The following is an 18,894-nucleotide window of genomic DNA, read 5'->3' as shown; positions in this document are numbered from 1 at the left end:
GGGGATTTCCTGGGCAAGGGCTTTCAGGAGGGCGGGCAGTACAGGTGGAAGAAGCAGCAATCTGGTTCTAGTTCGTTGACTTGAAATTTCCCCAAATGATGGCTCTTTGTAAAAGCATTTCCTCTAAGGCCAATGGAAATCCAGCAAGGCGGTCCTCGGAAGGGGCACAGCGTCCCTAACGACAGGTTCGACCAGGGGCTTTCCCACACAATACACCCGGGGAAACTGCTTTCAGACACCCACATCCCCATCTAGAAACAGACAAGGGCACTGCTCCATTCACGTTTTTTACTAAAGCACCCACACAAGTTTCTGTGCAATGTACAAAGACGAGCCGGCCCTGGGGCTACTGCCTCCTCTGAGACAGGCGGGATTCTGACTGGCTGATTCAAGTCCCACCCGCTCCCCATGCAAAGCCTGACCCCAAGATCCCAGGCAGCGACACAGCACCCCCTCTGATCCCCTCCTGGGGCTGCTCCTCATAAGCAAGGGGGCGCACCAAATTTTGCCCCCTACAGTGTTGAATGAAAAAGGTTTCCCCTCCCCTGGGAGCATGGAGGATCCCCAGGTCTGAGGATTCCCCCTGGAAGAGATACCGCCCCCTAGTCAAACCTCCCTCCCTTCCAGGCCCTAGGGGACTCAAGGTGGGGGGAAATTGAGGCACAGAGAGGTGGAGTGACCTAGCCCAGGCCACTCAACGAGGCAGTGCTGGGGCTGGCCCGACCCTGACAGTGAGGGGGGCTGGGCTGGAAGGAAGGGGCAGGAGAGAGTTGACCCCTTAGCGGGCCACACTGAGGGGCTAGCCCAGGCCAGAAGACCCCCTCAAAGTGGGTTCTGAAACTTCCAGGTGCAGCTGAGGGGCCTTTTGAAGCCCTTCAGAAAGTAGGGCCCACAGTTTCAGTCCTGAGGTCTCCCCCAAGCACCCTCTCAGCCACCAGCCAGGCTGTAAGTCAGTCCTTGGGCAGGTAGTCCTCTGTCTACTGGTGTCAACCCCGAGGGGGCCATGATGGAGGGCGCCCAATGTCTACTGTGATGTTGGTGAAGAGTGGTTGCCGAGACACCTCCAAGACCTGGTAGCGCACAGATCCAATGCCATCCCGCTTCATGGTCAGCTTGGTGTTCTGAATCTTGGTAAACCTAGGCAGGATACAAGTTGATTGAGTGAGGGCTGGCGTGGGGATACAGCTACCCACACAGCTAACCACTAAACCCAATACTGAATGTGGAACCTCTGGGGCCAGACCTAAATGTCATTCTAGGGGTGATTTGATTCTTCTCACCCCATCTTCCTCCTTCCACCTGCATGGGGCACTTTCTACTTCCATGTGCCCTTAAAAAGCAGATCTCACCCTTCAGTCATTTACCTCCAGCAAACAGAATTGTGACACCCTCACAAATCTCTCAGTTCAGACTTCCTCAAGCCTTAGATCCAGACCTGGGGCATTCCCTAGGTAGCCCAGGTGCAACATCTCCTATATGAGATGCATCTTCCCTAAACCCATAACATCTTCTCACTTCCTCATCCTTGTCACTCCTTCACCATCTACTTACTGAGCATTCCTTACGCCAGGATCTGCTCACAGCACCAGAGAAACAGCCATGCACAGACAGGCAAGACTCTTCTCTCATGACAAGTCTACTTCACTAAGGCAGACAGGTAGCAAACCAGGAAACCCTGAGCCCACAGCCAGACACAACTGACAGCTATGATTAAGAGTGCTAAGATGGCTGTTTGGAAGGGATTCATTCAGACATGATATCAAGTTTAGAACCAGGGGAGAGATTCCAGGCAGAGAGCACATTTGAAGACCCCAAATGAGAAATGAGATTTTGCACAGTTGAAGGGGTTAGTGTGGCTAGAGGCTAATGGACCAAAAGGGGCAAAACCCCAAGAAGAGCCTGGAGGTTAAGTGTGGATATAGGCAGAGCTCTGTAAGAATAAAAAGTTAACATTCTATTCTGCTAGATGACAGAGGGATTTTTAACCCAGTTGGGAGTTTTTAAGTCCATTTGGAGGTTTGGCGTATAGTAACGCAGGAAGGAAGCTGGGAAACCTGTTAGAGGCTTTGCAATAGTAGTCCCGGCAAGATCATGGTGTTTAGACTAAAGGAGAACGGGGGGGTAAGTGCAGATGTTTTGGAGTTGGGTGGCACCAACACGACTCACTGTGGACTAGACATGTTGGAGTAGGGGAGAATCCAGGAGAACCCCTAGGAGGCAAAGGCACCAGGGCAGATGGAACTCACAGCACTCCTCAAGCTAGAAACTGAAGGCGACTGCCATTTCTACAGCCATGGCAGACACCCATGGATGACAGCACCCAGACCTGCTATTCCTGCCACAGGACCAACACTCCAGACATGTACTTTGAGAGAGAGCTCATTGCCAATGTCTGGATCATTTCTATCCTCCTGCCCCTCTCCTGAGCCATCCCAGTACTGCATACCCACCCTCTGATGCCCTGAACCCTATTGTCTCCCAGCCTGTCTACCCTCCCTGCTCCAAAACGGTTTTCCTCTCAAACGTTTTCTTCAACTCCCTGAATTCCCCTGTGCTTCTCATGCTTCTGGCAAACACCAACCCTACATTAGTACTGCAATCTAACTCCCCACTCCTGCACCCTGGGTTGAAAGCAGAGAAACCCTACTGTTCAAGCTGGAGGCCCAGCAGCCTCCCAAGCCCCTACTGAGCATCTCTCTAGCACTTTGTTCATTTCCTTTTAGATCTGGTCTGCTGCTTTTCCTGCTCTGTCAGCAACTAGACCAGACCTTCACCTTCCTCAAGTTCAAAGAACAATCCTTCTAAACACAAATCTAAATATGTCTTCCCCCTGTGTGAGGCCCTTCACAACTTCCCCGGCCCCTGGGACAAAAATCAACCTTACATGCCAGGATTCCGACCACCCAGCCCTGACCCCTCTCCTGTTACTCCCAGACTTTTTAAAACCAAACTCTTTCATAATCTTGGCATATGCAAGTCATGATCATACTCCAGCTTATTGGAATACTATACTCTTTATCCAAACAGGTTTCCATTCACACGATGTTATATGACAAATATGAGCTGAATTTTCCAACTCCAGTTTACTATCACCTCCCCTAGGAAGCTTCCCCCCTAACAGTTCTTCTTCTGCCAAGAGAGCACCCTGCCTTGATGATCTTGTGCTGTAACTCTCTCTCCATCTTTTCTTGAATAAACTGCATAAGGGATAGAAGGTTAGGGAATGACCACTCTGGGTCCCTCCCCTCCCCACAAGGCCTGGCACCCAGTAGGCACACAACAAGTCAGGAAGTCCATGTCTCTACTTCACAGGTCTTTCAGGTTCTTTGCCCAACCAGAGACCTGCTATATCTTATAAATGCTGTTATATGTTCTGCCACCCCCTCCTATCAAAGGGTCACCACATCTGTCCACTCCCTACTCCACACTGCCTGGGCAAAAGCTGTCAATGTCCTTTGGTCCAGGAGGTGTGCTCAATGCCCACTCTCTCATCATACCCACTCTGGGAGGGCCACTATATACAAGGTTCTTGAAGATTTATAGTTGAGTCTGAGAAGGCACCAATGAATGAGAAGGCAATTTTCTCTGGGAACAAGATTTAAGAGTACCAGAGGCCACTTTTAGGAGTCAAGGGTCAAGATCACTGGTCGGGTGTCACTGGCACTAGGATCAGGAGTGCTGAGAAGTCACCTCTAAGGATATGGATTCCCTCCAGGAGGTTCAGATTGGGGGACACTTGAGATCAAGAACTAGATACACCGGGAGGTCACTTCTAGGGGTAAGGAACTTGGGGCACCTGGGGTGAAGGAACTGGGGGGTCACCTCTGAGGGTTGGGCTCGTTATGCTTGTCCCGATCGTGCTTGATCATGCGGTAGCGGCCTATTCGGATGTCTGGGCGCGAGATCTTCATCCCAGTCAGGGAGATCCTGGGGACAGGGACAGATGGACTGGAACAGGCACCAGGAAGGGCAAGGTGCCCTGCCCAGTCTGTACCTCACCCCTTCGCACACCCAGCCTGCTCTCCACGCCCACCCAACTCACCGGTTGAAGATGTCGTCATCCTCACCACCCCAGCCCCAGTATTCGTTGGGGAAGCCATTGATTCTTAAAAACTGGGCTTTACTCAGGCCTGACACACCTCCAAAGTAGCTGGCATAGGGCAGCCTACAACATGAAAAGCAGGCATCAGTGAGGGCTTCAGGGCATACCAAGAGGATCACAGATGGTGTGAGGAGAGAACATACAACAGAGAATGCCAGCAAGGGTTCAGCTCAAAGGGTATGGTGTAGGAGCAAAAGTGGACCCTAGGGCTGAGAATGATGGTCTGGGTGTGTTGAGGGTAGCTGGAGCAGTGGGGCTGAAGGTGAGGAGTGTTCAGTCTAATTAAGAACACAGCCCTCACCGGAAGCCAAATTTGTCCATGGCAATAGCAAAGTGGCGAGGCTGGTCACCACAGCGGTACAGGTTGCGGTCGTCCATGGGAACCAGGTCGACGTCGCTGAAGATGAAGCAGTCATAAGATGCGTCTTCCTTCAATGCCTCTAGGAAGCCCACATTAAGCAGCTTGGCCCGGTTGAAGGTGTCCTCACCATGCTGGGGTGGGGAAAGGGAAGAGGTCAGCTCTGGGATCCTCCAACACTGACCCGGGACCACCCCATATCAATTCCCAGGGGCCCCAGCCTGTCTACATGGCTCCCCTGAATGCTCAATGTCAACTCAGCTCTTTACTCTGGACTAGGATTTCAAGGCTTTCATCTCTCCACTGCCTCCTTATGTTCTCCAGACCTTGATGGCAGCAGTTCCTCCTGCCAGCAATGCTTTCTTCCACTTACTCAAACTCATCGATACATATCAAACACATTTTCCATCAGCAGCATGGTTCAAACTCTTCTTCAGAGTAAATGGTTCATTCTCCAGAACAGATCCTATCTTAGGCCATAAAATAAGCCTCAATAAATCCCAAAACATCAAAATAATACAGCCTATTCTCTGACATACTATGAACTAGAAATCAACAGCAAAAAGAATAAATTAATAACACGGAAACTAAGTAACAATCCTACTTAAAAACTATCAGGTAATCGAAGAAATTTCAAATTCAAATTCCTAGAAAAAAAAAGAGAATAAAATATAACATACAAAAAAGAAAACATAACATAACAAAACTCTGGGACACAGAAAAAGCAGTGCTCTGAGGAGAAAGCTTATAGTAATACATGCACATGTCAAAAAGGGTTAAAAGCACAGCTTACACTACAACTTAAGTAAATACAAAAGGTGCAGAAGTCTACAGTTACCAGAAGAAATCATGAAAATCAGAGGAAAATTAAATGAAATAGAAATCAACAAGAATAGTTGTAATATTAGCTTAAAAGTTGGCTTTTCTAGACATTACATTAGCCCCTCTGGTCTCCAGCTACTACCTTAACTGCAAACACAGGTCTTATAAAATCATCAACAGCTGTACAAGTAGGATAAGAGAGAGACTGCTTTCCACACTGAGCAGCAAGTCTTGAGGGAGACTGGAGCCAAGACCCAGGTGATGATGGTGGAGAGACTGTGGCATTATTGTAAGAAACTATGGCAAAGTGTAACCAGAAGACACCTGAAATAAAGCCCACAGTTAAAAGTTTTGCTATTCTTGCCAGATGATGGAAGGAAAAGGAACTGGACTGCCTAACTGAAACCATAGCCTGGACTAATTGAGATCCTAGTGACTTGGGATGGCTGGGTTAAAACCTAGACTTGCAATGGGTGATATTCTTTGCCTTCTCCAATCTCCTACTTCCTTTTAAGCCTCACCCTTGGTACCTTAACTGTGAGTAAGGTCTGTGAGTCAACAATGACTATCAAACCTAATGATTGGTGGAAAAAGGTACAGGAGCATGGAGGGTGGCATGTCTGACTGTACAGCTATCTATCTGCCACTATGGATATTACTGACGAGGACAGTTCCCTTTTATGAAGTAGGTAGAAATCAGACTCAACCATCCCCATGTTAGAACTGCTCCTTTCGCAATAGTTCAACAAAATTCTAGTCAACAAAACTGACAAACTGTGGCCAAATGGACAAAAGAAGAGAAAAAAGAAGATGTAAATAACTAAGAAATGAGAAGGGTAACATTATATCACTAACAGATAAAAATGATCATAAAAGAATATTATGAAAATTTATATTCCAACAAAATTTTAAAACTGCAAGCATTTCTTGCAATTTTTATAAACATACTATCTATCTAACATAAATAGACACAGAAAATTTAAACAAATCATAACACAAGAACAAACTGAAGATGTCATTAAAATAAAATAAACCCCTAACAGTATAAAAAGGCCAGCCCAGACAGCTTTACTGAAGAATTCTAACATTCAGAGAACAGATGATATTAATTCTACTCAGACTATTCCAGAACATAGAAAAGGAAGGAATACTCTAATTCATTCTATGAAGTTAGAACAATCGTAGTATCAAAATCAAACAAAAAGAAAATTACAGACCAATATCTCTCACCAATACAGACATAAAGCTTCTCAACAAAATTCTAGCCAACAGAATTCAACAGCATATGAAAAAAAATATGCTCATGCATCATGATCAAGTGAGATTCTTATCAGGGACTGCAAGAGCAGTTGAACACTAGACAACCAATCAATTTAAATTCACCACATAAATAAAGGAAAAGAATCACATGACCATCTCAATCAATGCAGAAAAGGCACTTAATAAAATCTAACATTCTTCCCTTCTCAAAATTCTCTTCAAAATAGAAGGGAAATTCTTCAATATCATTAAAAGTGGTGGTAATTGTTGTTGATTGCCTTCGAATTGAGCACGACTCATAGTGACCCTATGAGGAAAAGGCCTGATCATTACAGGTGTATGTGCAAAACCAAGAACCAACATTATTCTCAACAGAGAAAAATTGAGACCACTGACACGAGGATGCTGTTTATCACCATTTTTATTCAATATTATATTGGAGGTCTTCACTTGAGAAGTAAGGCAAGAAAGGGAAACAACAGGTATCCAAAGTAGTAAGGAAGAAATAAAGCTGCCTTTATTTGAAGATGACATGATCTGACACATAGAGAATTCCAGAGATTTTACAAGAAAGTTACTGAAATGGAAAGATAGATCTTAAACAATAGCAGAAATGGAAAGATAGATCTTAAATAATAGCAGAAAACAGCTGGGTTCCTCTACGTTAACAAGGAAGAGGTGGGGAGGGGGAAAGGAAGGAAGGAATTAGGAAAGCAATACCAAAGGGTAAAATATTTAGGAATAAACCTAGCTAAGGGCATGCTTGGGAGGGTGGAGGAACAGTGCAGGAGGGGAAGGCCCTCTATGAGGTGGATTGATTCAGTGACTTGGGTACTTGGGGTGGGGGTGTTGGAGACAGTGAGACTGGCACAGGACAGAGCAAGGTTTAGGGCTGTTGTACCTAGGGTCGCTATGAGTCATAGGCGACTCTATGGCATATAACAACAACAACAAGGACATAAAAGACTTATACAAGGAAAACTATAAACCACTAACTAAAGAAACTTTTAAAAATTCTACATAAATGGGGAGATATCCTATGTTCTTGAGTTGGAAAACATAACAAGGTATAAATGTCAGTGCTAACAAAAGTAATCTAAAAATAAAATGCAACCTTGATCCAAACCCCAGCACCATTTTTTATAAAATGGAAAAACAATCTCCAACTTTACATGGAAGGAAGCAGACTCTCTGAACAGCTTAAACAATACTGAAGAATAAAGTAGGAGGCCTCACATTTCTCAATCTCAAAACCTATCATACAGAAAACACCCAACCTGCTGCTACCCAGCCCCAGCAGTCAAAACAGCTGGCTCAATGACAAACACAAACCACTGGAAGAGAACTGAGAACCAGAAGGAAAAAAGTCCAAGTCTATTCTACAAGGAAGAGTCTCTGCAACAAATGGTGCTGACAAAACCTGATATCAATATATAAAATATTTAGTTAGGATCCATCCCTCATAACATGCACAAAAACTAACACAAAAGTGCAACAATGAATGAATGAATGAATGGAAATCCAAAATCTCTGTAAATGTTCATTAAAATTATTAAAATAATTTTTTTAAAGTGGAGAAAAAACTAACACAAGATATTCTAAACTATAAAATTCTTGGAAGACAACACAAGATCAGAACTAGGCAAACCTAACTTTAAACCTAACCATAAATAGCCTATCAACCAACTAAAAATATACAAATGACAGAAGATAAATTAGATAATCGGGACCTCCTGAAAATTAAGTACTTATACTCATCAGAAGACTTCTGTCTTCCCTACAGACTGGGAGTGTGGGGGGATTTTTGGCAATGACATATCTGATGAGTCTAACCTACCCAGAAAATTTCAAAACTCAGTAAAAAGGGGGAAAAGCCAAATTTAAAAAAAAAAATGGGCAAATGACATGCATAGCCATTTCACCAAAAGGTCATTTACCACCACCAACAACAAAAACAAACCTATAGTCATTGGGGAGCTCTGGCGGCCTAGTCATAATGAGCTGAGCTACAATTCCAAAGGTTTGAATCCACCAGTTGCTCCACAGGAGAAGGATGGGCAATCTACTCTTGTACTCTACCTCTGAAAACCCACCAGAAGGTCAACTATGGGTTGGTTCTGACTCAATGACACACAACAATAACATAGTCATTAAGTCAATTCTGACTCATACTAATAGAGTAGAAGTGTTCATAGGGTTTTAAAGTCTATATTTACAGAAGCAGACTGACTCATCTTTATCCCATGAAGCAGATAGTAGGTTTGAAATACAAACCTTGAGGTTAGCCATCAAGTGTTTCAACTACTATGTCACCAGGGTTCCCTAAAGATTTAAATGTTAAAGCTAAAACGATAAAGTTGCTGGAAGAAAAACTAAGGTCAAAACTATTCAGGCAGTTGACAAATACTTGAAAAATGCCTGTGATATTTAGCTATTAGAAAAATGTAAATCAAAACTACAATGAGATGTTATTGTCATGTACTGTCGAGTCAGAACTAACACACAGCTGACCCTCCAGTGGGTTCTCAGAGGCAGTAAGTCCCAAGAGAGGATACTATCCACCTTTCTCTTGTGGAACAGCTGGTGTACACTGACCGTGTACCTCTGGATTGACACCACTACTCCTTACCACAACTCCCTATACAATGTTGTTGTTGTTGTTAATTGTCGTAGAGTCTGAAAATCTTGAACGCAAAACTTTCATCTTTTCTCCAAGTTCATAGAGTTTCTGGAGGCAAGCTTTTTTAGAAGTGGATGCCACTCCTGCTTCCAACCTATACAATTAGATACTCTAAAAATGACAATGATTTAACAAAAACAAAAAACCAAAGTCTGGAAAACAAAATGCTGGCAAGATTGCCAGACAATCAGAACTCTCAAATGTTGCCAGTAAAATTGCAATATAGTCCATCCTCCATCCACTACTGAAATCAGTGAGGAGCTTACTCAAAAAGAAACAGAAGCATCTTAGAATTTGTCTTTCAATATGGTGTTTCTTGAATTATTTAAATATGGATGACTGACTATGTGGACCATGTGAACGGGTATGCTGGCTTATCCACAAAGGGACAGGCTATCTACCATTCCATAAGGGGACTGGCCAGTCTCAACAATCTATAAGAGGATTGGTTAGTCTTATCAATAAATTGAACAGCTCTAGCCCCAGAGATGAGATCTTCCCCCACCAATGAAGAGGAAAAAGACTTTCCCACTACCACCAGTGAAGAAACCTCACCACCAGGAAAGAGCAACTATGGCCGAACTGGAGACTTGATATGAGATGAGACACTGAGTGGCTAGGGAGAGCCAATATTGGCAGAACTGAGAACTTTATTGGACAACTGGTAGGGGAGAGCCAATGCTGGCAGGACTGAGAACTTTAATGGACAATTAGAGAGAAAGAGTCAACACTGGTTGGACTGAGAACTTGGGAACAATGGCCTGGAGCTACAAGGCTTGGGGGGTGAAGTGGCTGTGTACATATTTCGGGAGCTGGTTTGACTGTATTCTGTTATTAATCTTGATTATAACCTTTTGACTTCTCCAGTAAAGCAGAAAAATTGGTGTTGAGATGACTAGAAAGCGGTATGGGAACACAGGGAATTCGTCTGACCTCAAGATTGGTTTTGTGTTACTGATGCTGTGAACGGAACAGTTCCACTTTACGAACTTGGTAAAGGTCAGATACGACCATCGCCACACAGCCCTTGCTCTTTTTACACTTATGATCAAGTACTCCCACTCCTAGGTATATATTCTGGAGACTTATGAACAATAACATAAATAGACATATGCATACCTATGTTCAGAGCAGCATTATTCACAAAAGCAAAAAATGGAAATAACCTAAGTGCAGAGTAAAGAGAAATGGATAAACAAATTATGCCACATGCATGTCATGAAATAATATGCAATTATAGAGAATAATGAAACAATGAGGGGTCCACAGTCTATCTTACAGTATGATTAATCTGGATGACATTATAATGAGGGATGTAAGTCAAACACAATAGATGAATAGTGTATGATCCTACTATTACAAAAAATCAGGAATAAAGATATACACAGAAAGCAAAGTTCTTTGACAGTTACCAGGAATAGGATGTAAAGCGAGAAGGAGTTACTTTCTAGATAGTAGATCTTTGCTACTAGGAGGAAGACAGTCCCAAATATGCATTAAGTAAGCACAGCACGGCCAAGGTAAAAAAAGAAAAGACACTAAGAAGTACGAGGAAAAGGAGCAGTTTCAATAAATTTGATAATATACACAATCTTGCAACAGCAGTAAAAACAACTAAAACCGTCTGCGGTTATGTATGCAGACACATGTCTAGGAAGGCATATATAAGTAAATGCACATGCATGTTTAGACCTACATGTAAGCACTGCATACCTACCCACATGTATAATAAACCAGACAGTAGGTGTGGTTCAGAGGACTCCTAGACATCACTAAGCAATTCACAAGATTGATTTACTGGGTCAAAGAGTTGGGACACCAGCCTTGGGGGCAGCTTCATCAATTAGCATAGCACAGTTCACAAAAGTGATATTCTACATCCTAGTCTGATGAGTGGCACCTGGGAACTTAAAAGTTTGCAAACGACCATCTAAGATAAAACTATTAGTCTCTATTTGCACGGAGCAAGAGAATGAAGACAGGGGAAAAAAATCAAAAGGTTGAAATACAGGGTGGGGGACAGGTGACAGCTGGGGGGGAAGGGCTGAAATACGAAGTCAGACTATGGCACTAACAGTCCACATGAACCATGGCTTCTGGCTTTATTCTGAAGCCAGAATGAGAGATTGACCGTGAGGTAGTAGAAGGTCTCAGAATGAAGGAGAAAAAAGTAAATAAAAATTCAAATAACTAAAGAATTCTAGACCTGCTGAACTGATAAGAGACCAAAAGAACCCCTGAGACTATCGACTTAAAATATCTTTTCAATGTGGAGTTGGAGCTACTTCTGACCCTTCAGTCAAAACGGCAGACTGGCTTAATAAAATAAATATCATCTGTGAGTGATGTGCTCACTTAAAAAATAACTACGTACCTACAACCCCAGGAGAAGATAAAATAGATGAATGGGACCTTCTAAGACTCAAATCCCTATGCATATCCAAAAACTTCTCCATTAGGGTAAAAAGGGTGAAGATTGAGATTGTACACAGCTTTAGTTTGCTTGGCTCCATAGTCAACAGTCTTGGCACCAGCAGCCAGGAAATTAAAAGGCGCATTGCCATGGGAAAGACTGCTGTTAGGGACCTCTCCAAAGTGCTGAAGAGCAATGGTATCTCTTTGGAGACTAAGGTGCATCTGATACAGGCCATGGTCTTCGCAATCACCTGTTATGCATCAGAGAGTTGGACAATGACCAAGGAGGATAGAAGGAGAATTGATGTCTTTGAGCTGTGGTGCTAGAGAAGAGTTTTGAGAATACCATGGACTGCTAGGAAAGCAAACAGATTTGTCCTAGAAAGGGTTAAACCGGGTAGCTCCTTGGAGGCAAGGATTCTGAGGCTCCGTCTAACATACTTTGGACATGTGAGGAGAGACCAGTCCTTGGAGAGGGACATCATCATGCTTGGGAGGGTGGAGGGACAGCGCAGGAGAGGAAGGCCCTCTATGAGGTGGATTGACTCAGTGACTGGATAATTGGGATGGGAGTGTCAGAGACAGTGCGATTGGCACAGGACAGAGCGGAGTTTAGGGCTGTTGTACATAGGGTCACTATGAGTCGCAGGCGACTCGACAGCACTTAACAACAACAACAGGATAAAAAGGGAAGCCACAGACTGGGAAAAAGTATTTGGTAATGACATATCAGATAAGGGACTTATATCCAGAATTTATAAAATACTTGAGCACCGTAACAAGATAAATAATCCAACAGAAAAATGGGCACAGGATATGAACAGGCACTTCACCGAAGACGACATTCAGATGGCTAACAAGCACATGAAGAAATATTCAAAATCCCTAGCTCTAAGAGAGATGCAAATCAAAACAACTATGAGATATCATCTCACACCAGTCAGAATAGCAAAATTTAACAGAACAACAACCAACAAATGTTGGCGAGATTGTGGAGAAAACTGGAAGCTTTATTCACTGTTGGTGGGAGTGTAAAATGGTGCAGCCACTGTGGAAGGCGATATGGCGCTTTCTCAAAAAGTTGCAAATAGAGCTACCATTTGACCCAGCAATTCCACTACTGGGAATATACCCCAAAGAGACCATAAATGCCACCCAAGCAGATATATGCACACCCATGTTTATCACCGCTTTGTTCACAATAGCAAGGAGTTGGAAACAACCTAAGCGCTCATCAACAAACGAATGGATAGAGAAGCTGTGGTATATTTACACAATGGAATACTATGCTGCATTGAAAAACAAGGAACTCATGTAATATTATTCAAAATGGGTGACCCTGGAGGACATTATGCTGAGTGAAGTATCTCAGTCACAAAAAGACAAATACTGCACGGTGCCACTATTGTAAAACAGGACTGATCTCGGGGTCGGGGAGACACTGAGAAAGATGGGTTCAATAATGTATACTGCATTGAAACAGATAAGGGAGAAAACTGTTTAAAAGGTATATGTGATTAGGTATTTTTGTCATGACAGGAGTCCAGAGCGAAGGCTGCATAGTGGAGTGGACCTGGGAGAGGGTTTGTAAAACAAGAAAGAATTTTTTCTTTCACTTTTCCAAGAGGGTGGTGTGCTAGGCGGGAGGGTTGGGAGGGGAGAAAAGTGCAACAATGAATGAATGGAAACCCAAAGTCTCTGTAAATTTTCATTGAAATTAATAATAAATTTTTTTTTAAAAAAAACCTACATAAAACCAAATGGTCAACATTTACCTAAGCACAAAGATGAAAAAGCAAGAAGGGGAAGAGAAGTACAATCAACAGAAACAGAACAAACAGAATTAAACAATGAAAATGTGAAAATTGTAATCAATGGCAAAGAACAATTTTTATAAAACTATTACAAGGTAACATGATTTGATGTATAAATGTTCACCTGAAACACAACAGGGTATTATTTTTTTAAAAAAAGAAACCTTCCTAAAAAAGTGTGGTAGCAGGCATACACCAACAGTAATTGATTCTATGGATATAGTGTATATGAATGATTGTATGAATCACACTATAACTAAAGGATTGTATGGAACACAATTTATATGAATGAATTACAGTGCAAATGAATTATTGTATGAAAACCAATAGAAAATGTTTTTTAATAAAAAAGGCTTCCTCATAAACTTTCCTCCCTAGCCCCAACTTATTTATTCATTCCCCACTAAATGCTTCATTTATGCTAATCTCCAGTGAAGCTGTTACTTAGAACTCTCCTTCATTCAGTCATTCAAGCATGCCCTGTGGCATCTCCTTGTGCTCAAGCCTCATAGAGGGGATTCTAGAGATGAGCTGTCCTGGTTCCTGTCCTGCTGAGCACAGTCACACAGGAAGATGAATGAGAGCCCCACATGACTAGCATCTAAGGTGCAGAGCAATGAGGACTGAGGACACTGAGCTCAGGCACCTTCCCCCTCTGGCTCTTCTGGATCCACATCCAAATGCCTGGGCAGCCTCTGACGGAAAGACAGCACTGGGGCAAATAACTCATGTTCCCCATAAAAAGAACACACAGGATCACACAAAAAAGAAGCTAGAGATCTTGTGAGAAATAAGGTGCAAGGGCAGTTCTCCTAGAGGCAGGAATCCGGGCCGTAATGTCCAGAACACAGAACTCCAGGGTCCGGACCTCCAGCTGGAGCCGGAGAGGCTCCTGGAAAAAGGGCTTTGGAAGATATTTCTGAAGCACGCAGAGGAATGGTGGCTCCTCCTCTTACCAGCCACACCTGGGCCTGGAAAGGTGGGAGTTGCTCCCCTCTGAAACCCTGAGCTGTCCAGACCTGCCATGCTCCTCCCTTCCTCTTTTTTTTTCTTCTATAATTATATTTTATTAATTTTCATAAACATTTACAGAGATCCCTTCCTCTCTTGTGTCTTCTCTCCCAGCATCCACTGGAGGAGGGCTCATGCCCGTCCCCTGGTTTACCAGCACCCTTCCTGCCCTGCCTTTCTCCCACAGAGCTCATAAACATGCTCAGTTCTTTCCCATCTGACAAAAACCTCCCCCTAGTCTCCACCCTACCTTTCCCTTCTCTTCTTAGCTGTGATTTTTTAAGAAGTCATCTCCAATCGGCTATTTCCATTTCCTTAAATCCGATTCTTCTTCAACCCACTGCAATCTGCTCCCGCCCCCACCATGCCCCTGAAATGGCTCTTGCTGGGCCCATCTTGTTACTAAATCCACTGGACGCTTCTAGTCCACATCCTTGTTCCTCCCTGGCACCAACCACGCAACTGCCACGGCTTCCTTCCCGACTCTTCCTGAGCTTCCAGGACCCCAGCTCTTCTGGATGCTACCTTTCTGGCCAATCTCCTCAGCCTCTGGTGGCAGCTTCTCTCTCTCTCTCTGCATGCACCCCCTCAGGTGCAGTCTTTCCTCCTGTCTTGTTCCGTGGGCACACTGGACATGGTTGGCTTCAGGGACCACTATACACTGGGGGGTCCCAGATCCCTCCCTCTATGGTGAGACCTCCTTCCTAAGTTCATGCTAATTTGTCTACTTAATAAATTCTTCCTCCTATACTTCCCACAGATACTCAAATGTATGATATGCAGAAAAGTAATTCAGAGCCAAGCACCCTTCAGACCTGCCCCAGCTCCTACTTCACTCAGAGGTACTGCTATTTCCACAGCAAACATCCAAGCGACTGTCATGAAGCCTGGCATCTCTTTCTTCACTCTCCATTATTATATAACATCTCTCCCTTCATTCCTATAGCTGCCACCCGACTCATAACACCTTCACCAAGCCCTTACTGGACATAATCACCTCTTTCCAACTGGTCACCCTGCCTCTCCACTCCTATTCCCATTTTATTCTCCATATGCAATCAAAGTGATTTCTAAAGGCAAGTATAAAATGTGAGGTAAAATCATGTCCTATGTCCTACCACCTAAAGCCGGAGTCATGTTAACATGACTCCCAGAATGGCCACCACGCATGCTGTACCACACCCCTCCTCAACGGTCTAACCTCAGACCAGCTGCCCCTCTGAGTCCTGCCTTCTCTAGCCTCTCCATCAGCCAACGCCCGTTCATCTCAAATTCCATTTCAGCCAATCACATCCCAAACTCAGGACTAGACCAGGCCCACTCGTGCTCCCATGAGCCCTTACTTGAGCTCCAGTCACCCACCAACCTCCTGGCATCTATGAGGATCCACATGGAAGCCTGGAAGCCTCTGTGAGCAGGGAAGACCTGTGTCAAATATTTTCTGGGCCCCAGTAGCCAGGCTCACAGCAGGGCTCAGATGCAAAAGTGTCCTGGCTGAAGCATGGCCTACACACAATCCGCAGGCCTCTGGAGGTTTCACCCCTCTTCCAGAGTCTAACTCTCATTCCTTGATGCCCTCAACAACTCCTCATAGCCAGGATAACCCCAGACCTCCACTGTGGAGTGAGGCCTGCCTAGAATAGAAAACCAGGTTCACTCCTTTCTGAGGTGACACACAGACCTTCTGGTGGACATCACTGTTCACACACTCACAAACTTTCCTATGTGTACATGGATACACATGTGCCCCAACTGCACATCACAGTCACATCCACAGGCAGGCACGGACCCACAAGTACCCTTAACTTCGCAAACAGACCAACAAAGCCCCTAGGCCTCCCCACTCTCCCACCCACACAGATGCACCCACAGGTGCACACAGGTTCCCTCGTGGCTGGTACCCAGTCAGGGCCACAGACAGCACACCTGGTTGATGACGTAGATGCCATAGCGCAGCCGCTGCCGCCTCAGGATGGGGTGCAGATAGTGGAGCCAGTAGCGAAGGTGGTGCTCCCGGTGCCGAAAGGGGATGATGACTGCCACTGTCTGGGCTGGGGAGCAGTCCGGTGGTGTGTAGCGGCCACCCAGAAGCACACCTGGATTCTCTCTCTGCACCCGCTCTAGTGGCATAGGTGAGGTGAACTCAATCAACAGGCGACCCACTGCAGGCAGGACAGTGTAGGAATCAGGGCCTTTGCCAGAATCCAGGAAGATCAGCCCTTCCCCAAGCCTGGGGGTGGACAAGGAAACTTCCAAGCATAGGCCCCCTTAAAACAGACCTGGGCATTTGGCACTTACATTGCTCAAGAGTCCATTCCTCAAGTCAAACTGTTAAGACCAACCCTCTTCTCTTCCCATGCCTATACCAAGCCCTGCTCTACCCTGCAGGCTCACCAAGACCAGGCGGCGAGTCAGGACAGGGTGGGAGGATGGGAGCTGTGGGGCCAGGCCCAACGCTGGGGGCCTCTGGGAGCCTGGAACTGGGAGCGGTAGTGTTGAGCCGAGAGTAGTTGGTGCTGCTGCTGGCAGCTGGGTGGAGGGCATGGGCAGGGCTGCGGGCACTGAAGCGGCTGAAGAAGGCCAGGTGCTGGGCGTAGACGTCAAAGTAGAGGATGACGGCCACAAGAAAGTGCAGTAGGCAAAGCAGGAGCACAGCCTTGCAGATGCGCTCCAGCGTCCCCCCCAACAGCCTGCTCATCCCGCAGGCGGCCACAGGCCGGCCCAGTGGGCCCAGGCATCCGGCTGCTGGCCTAAGGAGGGGCAGGAAAGAGACAGACCTTCTGCATTAGGGCAAGATGAGCAGATACCCATCCACACTGCCTGCCCAGCTGCTCATACTCATAGACCCATAGCCTCTCACTCACGTGCTCATACTCCCACACTCATGCACTCACATTCTACCCAAAAGAGACATACAGAGTCTCTGGCAGCACAATACTTACACCCTCTGACACATTCACATACTAAACGCATATACATTGACATCCCTCATGTTCTCGTACAATCTCACACTCAGGTGCATACAGCCTCACTGCCAAAGTACATTCAACCATGTACTTCCAAGATACACAAATATGGGAACACTGATCATCCCTAAACATAGTAACACACTTGTCCACACACTCATACGTGCCCAAGAGAACACATCCCACACAGGGCAGCATTCTCAACAAAGGATTTCTGGTTTGGGAAAGGGGAACAGGGATCATTAACTGATACGACTATACAGACACACTTTCTACTCATGGCTTCTTTCAGTCCTTTCTAATGGAAAAGCGGTTTCATGGGGCAGGTCTTGGACAAGGTCAGGCCACCTAGGACCAGGCTAGGAAGTGACCCTGGCGCCCAGGTTGTCCAGTGCAGCTGAGATATGAGCAGAATCCCTCTCCTCTGAAACTACAGATCAAAACAGAGTGGGGCTGAGAGGAACAATGAGTCGGTCAGGAACTACTGGTTATGATTCTAAGAAGACACCTGGGCCCTGGTAACAGGCAAAGAATTCAGTGTGGCAGGGAGGGTCTGGCCTGGCCAGTGGCTCTAACAGTGCAGCAACCACTTCTGTCAGCACTTAAGTGGGCAAGACAAGTCTCAGTCACAAACGCACCGAGTCATACGGCCACCTCTGGTCCCAGTCACCCACAGTCAGAGACCACAAAAAACTACGGACACACCCGAGTGAAGATAACACAGTTACATATTCACAAAGGAAGCCTCTGCTTCTGGACTCAGTCAGACACCCAGGTTCCTGGTCAGCTCACATCCAGATCCACGTGCAAACATCCTGCCTCTCCCTCTGGGCCAGGGGTTCTGGGTCATGCCAGTGGCCAGGTGGCCAGGCTAAGAGGTGCGTTTGGGCGGGGCTGGATTCTGGAGTGGCCTGAACACGTGGCACCCCACGACCCGAGGGCTGGGAGACCCGGTGGGTGTGGAACCTGGGGGAGTGGGGAGGCGTGGATCTGGGGAGTGGATGTGGGGCGGGGGACCGAGGCAAAGGGGAACCGAGAACAGAGCGCCTCCCCACCACACGAGGCCAAGGCGGGCGAGGACAATAGGGGAGGCTGGCTGGGGGCGGGCAGAGGCGCTCGGAGGGGAACTGGGGATGGGGGTGGGGAAGGGGTAAAGCCAGGCCGGGTTTGATTGCCAACACCTCAGCTGCGAACTCGAGACCACGCTCTGGGCATCCCTCGCGGGACCGGGTCTGGATCTTGGGGCCCTGGGGCTGGGGTCTGCGCGCACCCTCCTCTCACCCTGCGCTCGGGGCTCAGCAGGGGACGCTGCTCCGGTCTGGGCTGGGCTCCGGGCTCCGGCTGCTGCAGACGGCTCTGTCCCCCATGGCCCGGCCCCGCTGCCTCCCGCCGCCCGGTCAGCAGGCCCCGCAGGCCCGGGGCCGCCTCCCGCCGCCTCCGCGGGCCATGGAGCGGAGCCGCCCCGG

At 46.1% G+C, this 18,894-nt stretch overlaps 1 protein-coding gene across 2 annotated transcripts; it reads right to left on the bottom strand.

Annotated features, from left to right (window-relative positions):
• Positions 1-271: 271 nt before the first annotated feature.
• On the bottom strand, positions 272-18,894 carry B4GALT2 (UDP-Gal:betaGlcNAc beta 1,4- galactosyltransferase, polypeptide 2). Of its 2 annotated transcripts, none has more exons than XM_006886561.1 (7): positions 17,685-17,727; positions 16,857-17,212; positions 16,389-16,624; positions 4,404-4,594; positions 4,043-4,165; positions 3,823-3,927; positions 272-1,137 (listed from the first exon to the last, which is right to left on the bottom strand). In XM_006886561.1, exons 2-7 carry the CDS (start codon positions 17,158-17,160, stop codon positions 987-989), a joined length of 1,110 nt encoding a protein of 369 aa, XP_006886623.1. In that variant the 5' UTR covers positions 17,161-17,212; positions 17,685-17,727; the 3' UTR covers positions 272-986. The 2 variants fall into 2 exon arrangements, with proteins under 2 accessions (XP_006886623.1, XP_006886622.1); XM_006886560.1 differs by lacking the exon at positions 17,685-17,727 and adding an exon at positions 18,710-18,894 and having other exon boundaries at positions 275-1,137.

This window comes from Elephantulus edwardii, unplaced genomic scaffold (assembly GCF_000299155.1).
Source record: "Elephantulus edwardii isolate Elephantulus edwardi_28Jun2011 unplaced genomic scaffold, EleEdw1.0 scaffold00049, whole genome shotgun sequence".
NCBI lineage: Eukaryota > Metazoa > Chordata > Mammalia > Macroscelidea > Macroscelididae > Elephantulus > Elephantulus edwardii.
The sequence above is the reverse complement of the archived record's forward strand: the minus strand, read 5'-3'. Positions and strand labels throughout refer to the sequence as shown.

Bases quoted from the DNA above. Each gene is read 5' to 3' on its own strand.
- B4GALT2 (XM_006886560.1), bottom strand. From the start codon at position 17,160: ATGAGCAGGCTGTTGGGGGGGACGCTGGAGCGCATCTGCAAGGCTGTG. The intron at 16,625-16,856 runs GTGAGCCTGCAG...TCCTGCCTGCAG, and splicing joins TGACTCGCCGCCTGGTCTTG to TGGGTCGCCTGTTGATTGAG. The intron at 4,166-4,403 runs GTGAGGGCTGTG...TTCATGTTGTAG, and splicing joins ATGGACAAATTTGGCTTCCG to GCTGCCCTATGCCAGCTACT.